This window comes from Cydia pomonella, chromosome 14, assembly GCF_033807575.1.
Source record: "Cydia pomonella isolate Wapato2018A chromosome 14, ilCydPomo1, whole genome shotgun sequence".
NCBI classification, from domain to species: Eukaryota; Metazoa; Arthropoda; class Insecta; order Lepidoptera; family Tortricidae; genus Cydia; species Cydia pomonella.
Window position 1 is genome coordinate 8856586 of NC_084716.1, and position 10359 is coordinate 8866944.

Sequence of the window (10359 nt, forward strand, 5' to 3'; positions counted from 1 at the left end):
AGCTCTTAAAATAGCGGTTATAAAACCGATCCCTAAAACAGGTGACAAGACCGACCCTGGCCAATACCGTCCCATTGCTATGTTACCAACGTTCTCGAAATTATTTGAAACAATCATGGCCAATAGATTAGTATCATTCTGTGATAAATTTAATGTTTTCGATGACAGTCAATATGGTTTCAGGAAAGAAAGAGGAACTGTTTTAACTGTTCACAACTTTATTCAGGAAATTATTGGTACTATCGATAGAAAGCAATATGCTTTTGGTTTATTGCTCAACATGAGCAAAGCATATGACCGGGTCCAACACAACATCCTGCTAAATAAGCTCCTATCCCATACAGGGATAGGAGTCCGTGGTATTATTCATAACTGGTTTAAATCTTACTTGGAAAACAGAGTACAGTATGTTGAAATAAGCCATTACGATAAAAACACGAACACTATAGTACAAGTACAATCGGAAAAGAGATAGCTCGATTATGTACTTTTTTTTGTGTGTGATTTTAGTTATAGTTTTGCAATACCCTAACAGGGTCTCATGTTGTGCCTTAATTTTGTAAGTTTCACCTTTATTTGTTTGTACCAACGTGATCGCAATAAATATATGATATGTACCTATATATAGGTATTCAAAGAGAATTGGAAATAGAGCTGTACTGTCGAAGAAAACTTTTGCCATTGAACACATATCAGTGAAAGAATAAGGATCAAAGTCAAGTAGCTTTCTAAAAGTTTTAATTTTTTAAGCTTAGAATAAATTTAAAAATGGCAAAATTACTGCCTTGGGTGAGACTTAAACTCACGGCCTCTTATTCTAAGCTTAATAGCATCGCATTAATTTGTTTTGTCGAAAGATGGCAGTAAGTTTAGGTGGCTACAAAGTTTTCTTTGACAGTTGAGGTGTATACCTATATTTCAAATTCTCTTTGATATATATTACCTACGTGTGTTGTGATACTTACAACACTCTCGTCTCCTTGGTAGGTGGTCCAACGTCCTGGCGGCAGCAGCATCCTCGGTTTTTGCGGTTTCGGCAGGGATACCAACATGGGCGCCAGAGCAGATGTTTTAGCCTGTCATTAACACAAGTTAGATTTTTGGCCAAATGACCCTTTTGTTAAGTTTCTTAAAGCGAGATTTCATTGCGTGGTGGTTTGCTTAGTATGGTTGCGTCACTTATTTCATATATTTAAAACATTGATTGCCTGAAACCCGCTAGGTGGGTTTTCTGTTCGTAGTCGCTTTCCTCTAAAAAGCGGGATAACGCTGGGATCGGCTGCAAGCGTAACGCTACGAAAGCGTTGGCAGTGAACATTCACTGAAGAATACCACAGCAGTACATGGCAGTAATTACCACATGGTAATTAACAGACGGCAAAAGCAAAATTGTTGTATTTAAATTGTTTTTTACATGTTTTACAATGGCGCATTCTATGATATTTTTTTACATGGAAATATGATTATATTTGCAAGGGCATACTCCGACCAAAGGCTTAAAAATGTAAAGTAGGTTCAATATAAAAAATCGCGTAAACATCTGATTTGCATTTATTTTCAGTTGTAAATATATCTTTACTCTGCATATCATAGCAGTATAATTTAGTTAGTGATAGGTATAGGGACCGTGCGCGTTGGAGGGTCTGACATCTTGTGGTCTGAATCGGAACCATAAACATGTACATTTACATGTCACGTGTTTTCTTGTGCATATTAAGTTCTGCCATCTTGTGGGCTACATCGGAACAATAAACATCACATTTACGCCTCGCGCCAAAAATCTGACGACTCCTGTGCTACCTCCTACAGTTCATGCACGCTCCCTATAGTCGAGGGATCTGACACTGACAGGCAAAATTTTAAACAGAAGTATAGGGACCGTGCGCGTTGGAGGGCCATCTTGTAGCCTGAATCGGAACCATAAACATGCACATGTACACGTCACGTGTTTTCTTGTGCATAGTAGGTTCTGCTATCTTGTGGGTTACATCGGAACAAAAAACATCGCATTTACGCCTCGCGCCAAAAATCTGACGGCTCCTCCTCCTCCTCCTATAGTTCATGCACGCTAGAGTATTAAAGTTAAATGGTAATAACCAGCGTAAAAACCCGCACCATATCTTTTGTTTCCTTCATATTTCCTGGCTTATTATTATTATTATTTTTTAATTTATTTAGAACACAAACAGTCACGTATACAAATGGATTTGAAGTACAATGTAGAGTACTTAACATACTTAAGAATCATAGACCTGGAGGTTCATTATTAAGTATATAATGTTAACATGCATACTAACAGCATAAAGAAAATGAAATCATGAGCCATACTTAAATTCTATTTACTAGTTTTCAGTTTTATTATTTCTAGGGGAAAAGCATGGATCACGAATGTTCAGGGTGTTGATCATTGAGGGAACCAGCTGCCTAATTATGTGCGAATTAAGTAAGTCGTGAGAAAACTTACCTGTAAAATTAATTTCATTCTTTTTTTGCCACAAATTCCCTTCTCATTCTCATCTTTTATTAAATCTGATACTAGTTCGGAATAATATCCTCGTTTAGGAATAGAGTCCCTTGTTTGATTGTCGTATACGACATCTTGCTGTCTGATTTTCTTCCTACGGCTGTACATAATTAGAATTATAATGTATTCACTTCTACGTAATAGGACTTATACTAATATTATAGTTATTTCCAAAACAGAAAATAATCCATAATTTTTGGGTTTAACGTCATTTTTGGAGCAACGTCTAAGGTTTTTTTTCTAACGAGCTTCGAACGAAACTACCCGCCAGTGTGCAATATAAAGCTTGCTGTACATGTAGGTTTGTACCTACATGTACAGCAAGCTTTATATATATATATATAAAACCTTAGACGTTATAACCGCGAAAATCGAAGTTCGAAAATTGCGGGCGTCTTTCCCTTTCACTCTAACTACGCCTTAATTGGAGTTAAAGAGAAAGATTCCCATTTTCGATTCTCGGTTTTCGCCGTAGGTAGGCCGTTGATCACGTACAGATTATTTTGCTCGTACATACTCATTGCAGATTGTATGGCTAACCAATTTCTTAGTAGAAAAAGGCGTGAAATCCTGAATCCCTCCGTGCAAATATTTTTAAAATTTGTCGCTTTATTCTATTGACATAATTGTTTTGTCAGCCTATGTTTAATGGGCTTTACCAACAATCTCTCACTTACGCACTTGACTTGCACTTGACGCACATACAGGGTAACACCTTCCACACGATGGAACAGGCATCGGACCGACCGGACCATTGTCACGGTCCGGTACACTCAGTGTTGGCCGAACGTTAATTAAAATTTAAAAAGGTTAAAAATTATCCATTACAAATTGCACCGTAAACTCTACAAGTCCGTTACGTTTACAGTTCAATTTGTAATGGATAATTTTCAATATTTTCAATTCTAATTAACGTTCGGTCAACACTGGGTACACTTGTCTGTTACAGCTTTTAGGAGGAAGGACGTAGGTCTGCGTTGGTAATGATATTATAAAATTGCTCTATTTATGAAATATTATTAACAAAGTTCGTCCGTCTGCTGTCTGCTCCAAGCTTAAAACATTTTGTACTGGCAACATTTATAGATCGATTATTGCGTCGCGCGAACCATGCGCGAACCGCAGCCATTTTGCTACGTATGGTTTTGCAACGCGCTTCTTTTCCGCGTACAAACCAACTATTGTGTCATGTCATTGTATGGTCATATGGTGTCAAACAAAACAAACTCCAATCTCCATTACCTCAAGTGAATTCAACTTAAAGTTCGAAGTTAACTATAAATTAAAAAACTTATTTACTATATAATTTTTAGATACATTGTAAAAGTAAAATATTCCTACTCGAAAAAAAGTATATTAAAGTACAACACATTTACGTCGTAGATAACCTGAAAATTGGGTAAATTAAAACATCACCTTTGATTCGTTATTTACACTAAATATCTTAGAGATCTGTCTTAAATATTCTGCGGTCAACATGATTTAATAGTATTTTTTTAAAGAACTCAATGGAACCACGTCGCCGGAGAATGAGAGCAACCTACAAGCAGTTGAAACTGCTTGTGAAGTTCATGAGCGATAATCCCAACTTGGTGAAAGGCGTCAACTACAGGACGGCCTTTGGCAAGCATTACCACGATGCAAAGTGGCAGGAGCTGGCGAATTTACTAAATGCTCAGGAGAATGGCATGAATAAATCGCCAAGAGAATGGAATAGGGTATGTATACTTTTTCTGTCCTTAGCTCCGGGCCTAAGGCCAGACATTAGGGAAGGCAGTCTGTATGGTGGGTGCTGAGAAAGAGGCCGCTAGTCCTTACTACAGGTCCTGGGGCCTAGGGTGGTCAAGAATGTAGACTGCCATTGCCTTGGCAAGTAACTAGTTAGGCAGAAAGTCCATTTTTGGTAAGTGCTCATTAAGAAAGTCACTTGCTTATAGAAATGGAGTTGGCAGCTCTCCGTACAGTTAGATTTCTAATGTTAAAGCTTATTCTAAACTTTCCCTCTAGTAATCAAATGACGTATTACCATTTGCCCCCATGTGACAGCCGTGATATGGGCGGGGTGAATGGGATTTATATGAAAACATTATTCACATCTGTGCCTTGCAGTGACAAATGGGAAAACACCAGCCAAACTATTGTTGATTAGTGCGCTAAATCAAAATACTGCAATATCTTTCAAATACAGTGTAAACTCTATATAGTGAGTATTTCAAATTCTTTTTGCTTACCATCAATAAAGGTTCAAGCTAATTAACATTCACTAAGAAAAACCTAAAAATACACTGACTAATGTGATTTTACTTATTTTTGTACTTAGATTTTCAGTTTACTTTGAATAATCTTATTTGTTTTTAAACATAATGTACTTTTACCTAAACTACTGGTGATTTTTATTCATACTATTTGTAGTAACATGTTATATTCATCAGGTGTGCTGTGGAGGCATACAAAATAAATGTTTATTTTTCTGTTTATTTGTTTTAAGACTCACTTTAATTTTGTTTACACTTACAGATCAAAAACAGATAATCAATATACATGCATGCTTATTTACCTGAAACTAATGTTTCCAGTATTGGAAAGACCTCAAAAGTGGTATCAAGAAAAAGGTCCAAGCAATGAAAAAGACTGGCTGTTCAAAACCCTTTTTGAGCAACATTGAAGAAGTCATTTATAAAAATCTGTGTAATAATAAATTCAAAAAGAATGCTGTTGCTGATGAAAAAGATGTAAGTACCTTATAACTATTTAAGGCTGTATTTCGACCAGAGATGTGTGAGGATGCATAGCAAGGGATGCGTTAGTCAAGAACCAATAAAATCATTTCATTTAAACTAATTCTACGGATTCCACTCACGTGTTTTTAGTCACACGCGCGACATGTTTTGGAGAGCCTAGGTCTTCTTTCTCAAGCACTAACAGTGCGAGCAGCATTCACGACGGCCGCGATTCGCTAGGCTCTCCGAAACATGTCGCACAAGTGACTAAAAACATGTGGAATTGGAGTGGAATCCGTAGAATTAGTTTAATCATTTCATTTGTTTTCATTGCGCAGCATGCAGTGATTCAATTGCAAAAATCTGGTGGTAATGCAGCCTCAGACACTTTGTAGCAATTAGTCTCTTTGGTAAGCAAGAATACTTACAGTTATTTTGTGTGTTATAGTATTTTTCACATAGCTTGGGTATGAGTATAAACTGTGTAGAGATGGCATATGTTTTCATACCCAAGCTATGAGAAAAATACTAATACTACCAAGTTCATATCCTCGTAAGGCACAAGGTCCTACCAATAGGACTTATTCAGTTCGATGAAATTTAAATCATATTCAATTGGAACAGAGTTGTATTTGGTTTGTTTCATTCAATTTTCAAACAAAATAAAATCAACTGTATTCCCTGCACTATAGGTTCAAATTCTAGTGGTAAATTTAGGATTTTTCATTTCTATCGCTGGGCCTTAGGAGGATATACTGCAGTAACAACGTCGAGCCACATACACCCATTATTATACAACGTAAGAGTCTGCATCAAGCTCGGTTGTTCATGGAAACATAGTTACACTCTCATTTTTAAACAACTAGCTAGATTACTCTGAAACTTTGTTCTTACAATAGGATAAGGTATATCTATGCCTGTAGTTAGTTTATGTAGCTTTAGATACCATATTTAAAAAATACAGTAAATTAATTTTTTGGTTGATTTTGCTCTATTCCATTTGTTTTATGTAGCTAAGCTTAAACTAATTATAGACATATATATAGTATAGCTCATGTTATTGTAGGTGCAAAGTTTCATTACAATCCAACACCTAGTTTTAAAATGAGAAAGAAACTCAGTTTGTTTGGAACGGTGAAATTCGGCCGAGGTTTTGAGCCAGGGACTCGTGTGTCCTGTATGTTAAGTGTTTGCCACCAGCATGGTTGACAATTTTACAAATTTTTGATATCCACTTTTATAAAATCACTAACATTTACACGATAAAAAAGCTTGTTACCTCCAAAATTACTATGAATTTGACATTTAGTAATAAAGACCTCCGTCTACACAAGCACCCCTAGCGACGAAATTAAACGCGTTAGCCCTTATTGAAAAGAGGCTCTAGTTTTTACTAGCTGCTTTGCTCTTATCTCAATATAGCACATACCATTTGTATTTATTATGCCTTATGGGTTAAGTGATGTTTTTATAAGACAATTTCACTGTAAAAAAAATATTGTTGATGTCAAACTATTTTGTCTCACACCCTCTTATGGCCAGATCATAAAATTGATATGGGCAAAGGTATAACATTAAGCATCTTTTTTTTTTGTTTTAGTGCAGTTATCTCCAAATCCCGACAGAATCTGACCATGAACTAGAACAATATGAGTAAGTCCTTGTTTAATCTTTGCTGTAATTTCGCTCCTCCGTTTATTAAGCAGAAGAGCACCGCGACAGGATTAAATTTTTTCATGCATTACGCAACCCGCAATGTCAGGGAGCCGGCCTCGACTACTCCTCCTTGTTGAAGGAAAAGAGCGTACTCCCATCTTAACGGTCGGCAATGCACTTACAACCCTTCTGGTGTTGCGGGGCTGTCCATCATCATCATCATTTTAGCCGAAAGACGTCCAATGCTGGACAAAGGCCTACTGCAAGGATCTCCACAATGAATGGTCATTCGCTGCCCTCAACCACTGGTTTCCCGCAACTTCCATCCATCTTGTCTGGGGCCACTCGAAAACCTTTCTGCCGGCCATCGGTTCCGGGAGCAATGTGGCCCGCCTACTGCCACTTAAATCTAGCAATTCTCTGAACTATGTCGACAACTTTGGTTCTCCTGCAGATCTCCTCGTTTCTGATTGGATCACGCAGGGAAACTCCGAGCCATGTGTGTGGTGTCCATGTGCGACGGTAATCTCAGGCGATTCGTCCGCTAGTTCTCCTATATCATTAAAAAAGTTGATAAATCATTTGATAACGAATTATTAATACTTTCAGGGTAGAATACCTGGAGGACACATCATGTGACGAGACGCAAATGACGGATATGCCAGACATAGAATCAGCAAGTTTCGATATTGGCCTTCACGATCCTACTCTCAATGGTGTGAAATCAGAACTTGTTGATAGAAATGGTAAGTTATTATTGCATATTATCATAAATCCTCGGTTTCAAGTGGTGTTAAAAGCACAAAATGTATTCAGCAAATACCTGTAAATACACCTACTGTGTTGCCTTTGAGGGACCTGCATTTGTCCCTTAACCTCTTTATGCAGGAAATCATTATATACCATACCTTTAAAGAGCCGGTTACGCGCAAGTAACACCCATGGAGTTGAAAGCCTGTATAGGCTGCCGTGCTGTGATAGATAGCTCTGGAAAAAGTGTATGGGCATTTAACACATTCACTGCCGGGAACCCACCTGGTGGGCGCTCGTGAACTTTGTTCAGATGCCGGACAACCTGCTGGGCGGGTTGTTTTGTACGCAGCTATAAACCACTGGTTTCTGGGGTAGTGCGCCGTTTTTTGTCTGGCAGTGAATGTGTTAACTGTGTACCATTAACGGTCGGCTAGCAAACATCACAAAACTGACGGTTAATGTCAAATCCCATACATTTTGCCAGGAGAGTGACAGTTAGACATGCCTTAAACACAACTTAAGTAGCGATGTAAAGTACAAGTTACTCTTTAAGTGGCATACTTTATTTTTGACTGGTTGAATTTTGATTTTATTTCAATTAATCAAATATAAATGACGTAAATCGGTCGGTAGCCGACGGCCTATCACTTGTAGAGTAAAATGATAATGCCCGTTATTGCTGAAATACCTCTAGTGAGTAGGTATGCCATATGCTTTCTTCTGGATACTTTTACAACTTCTGACTTCTCTGACTTCCACCAATGAATAGCTGCCAGACGCCCGAATCAATCAGTAAAAGTTACACAAACTAACTACAGGGGATATGTTGATCGAATTGAATACCTGAGGGCCTACCACGAACCACGTTCGACGTGTTGCCTCCCTGTCGCACTTGTAAATTCGTACTTAAGTGCGACAGGGAGGCAACACGTCGAAGGTGGTTCGCGGTGGGCCTTCTGTTCCCAGGCTAGCTCTCCATCTAAGTTTACTTTAAAACAATGGCGGATAAATAATTAATAACTAGTGAATGTATTATTAGTAATGATACATTAAATTTAAAACAACATTAAATGTTGACTTTAATTTTTCAGGTCAAACACTGGACCTTCTAGATCGAGATCACTACTTGATAGAAACCATTTTGAACGAGTCAAATTCAAATGGGGAATCCAAACAAGACATGCCAGAGGAAGCGAGTGTAATAAACAACATAAAGGTTAAAAATAATGATATTAATCTGAACATGAATGACTACAACAGTACTGATGTCTTAACAGATATACGAAATCATCTTAGAGAGTTGGTGGCTGTTCAAAAGGATAGAGCGAGAAGCGAACTAAGAGTAGCAAGCGCGCACGAAAGAAGGGCAATTCTTGAAGAAAAGAGGGTGAAAATAGAAGAAAGGCGTTTAAAAATGGAGGAGAGAAAAGTAGCTTTAGAAGAAAGGAAAATGGAAGCTCTAGAAAAGAGATCCTTTGCTCAAGAGAGGTTAGCTTCCGCAGCTGAGAGGAAAAATGAAATTGGAGAACATAGAATGTCTAATAGTGATTTTGTTATTACTTGAATGCTAAACTGAAATAACTTATTCATAAACGTGTACTAAAGTTACGATGCCGCTAATCATCGTTAGTCCCTTTCCGACGTATTGGTATGATGGAAAGGGACAAACGATGATTAGCGGCATCGTAACTTTAGTAGGTACGCGTTTATGAATAAGGGGGTAAGTAATTATTAGCAGACTTACTTATCTGAGCACAGGCTTTCTTGTGCCAGTGATTGATTAGGATGTAGTCGCAACACTGGATTGTTTAGCGAAGGTTGAGATAAGTATAATTAAGAATACCTTTTTGCTGTATTGATGTGTAGTGCTATATATATTCCGTTGTAGGGATAAACCATTTTTAAAGTACGTGTATACCCCAGAGAACTACGCCCACATTCAAAGTAATCTTATCACACCCTTAATTGAGGTAAAGTACCACTTTTAGTTTGCGTTTCGTATATAATATCTTTTTACAGTACATATGGGGCTACTTTACCGCACTAGTGCGAATATTAGCATATTACGTTACTGTGTCGAACATTTAAAGGGCCATATGTACTATAAAACGTTGTACGATGCTTGTGCGAATAGGTAATTCGCAACTCGTGTCGATTTAAAACACTCCCTTCGGTCGTGTTTTAATTTATCGCCACTCGTTTCGAATTTCCTATTTTTCGCACTTGTATCGTAATGTACTATTATAGTACATATCGTGCTACTTTACCGCACTAGTGCGATAATTAGCACATTGCTTAACTATGTTGAAAACGTAAAGGGCCACATATACTGTAATAGTACATATGGTGCTACTTTTCCGCACAAGTGCGTAAATTAGCACATTATGTAACTATGTCGAAAATGTAAAGGGTCATATGTACTGTAAAACGTTGTACGATACATGTGCGAATAGGTAAAAATACTCCCTTCGGTCGTGTTTAAATTTATCGACACTCGTTACGGATTTCCTATTTTTCGCACTTGTATCGTAATGTACTATTGTACAACAGGTACGTAAGAAGCAGGTAGTATTTTTTCTAAGACTGCAGCAAAAACCTAAAATGATAAATAAGAAAGTAAATACCTATACAAGAGTAAATCAATTTGGCTTGTAAATCTTTGCCTAGAAGTTAAAATTTATAAAAATACAACAGTTTCACAATATT

At 37.5% G+C, this 10359-nt stretch overlaps 2 protein-coding genes across 2 annotated transcripts in view; one reads left to right on the plus strand and one right to left on the minus strand.

Annotated features, from left to right (window-relative positions):
• Positions 1–3322, minus strand: part of LOC133524883 (dynein axonemal heavy chain 1-like) — a 67575-nt gene extending 64253 nt beyond the window's left edge. The window contains exons 1-2 of the mRNA XM_061861027.1: positions 2465–3322; positions 966–1076 (exon numbers count right to left, since the gene is read on the minus strand). Coding sequence (XP_061717011.1) covers positions 966–1076; positions 2465–2632 — 279 coding nt within the window. The 5' untranslated portion in view covers positions 2633–3322. The remainder of the gene's footprint in view (positions 1–965; positions 1077–2464) is intronic.
• Positions 3323–3723: 401 nt separating this feature from the next.
• Positions 3724–9252, plus strand: LOC133524895 (uncharacterized). Its single transcript, XM_061861053.1, has 6 exons — positions 3724–3923; positions 4027–4242; positions 5101–5256; positions 6845–6897; positions 7510–7646; positions 8745–9252. Exons 2-6 carry the CDS (start codon positions 4033–4035, stop codon positions 9215–9217), a joined length of 1029 nt encoding a protein of 342 aa, XP_061717037.1. The 5' UTR covers positions 3724–3923; positions 4027–4032; the 3' UTR covers positions 9218–9252.
• The last annotated feature ends 1107 nt before the right edge of the window (positions 9253–10359 follow it).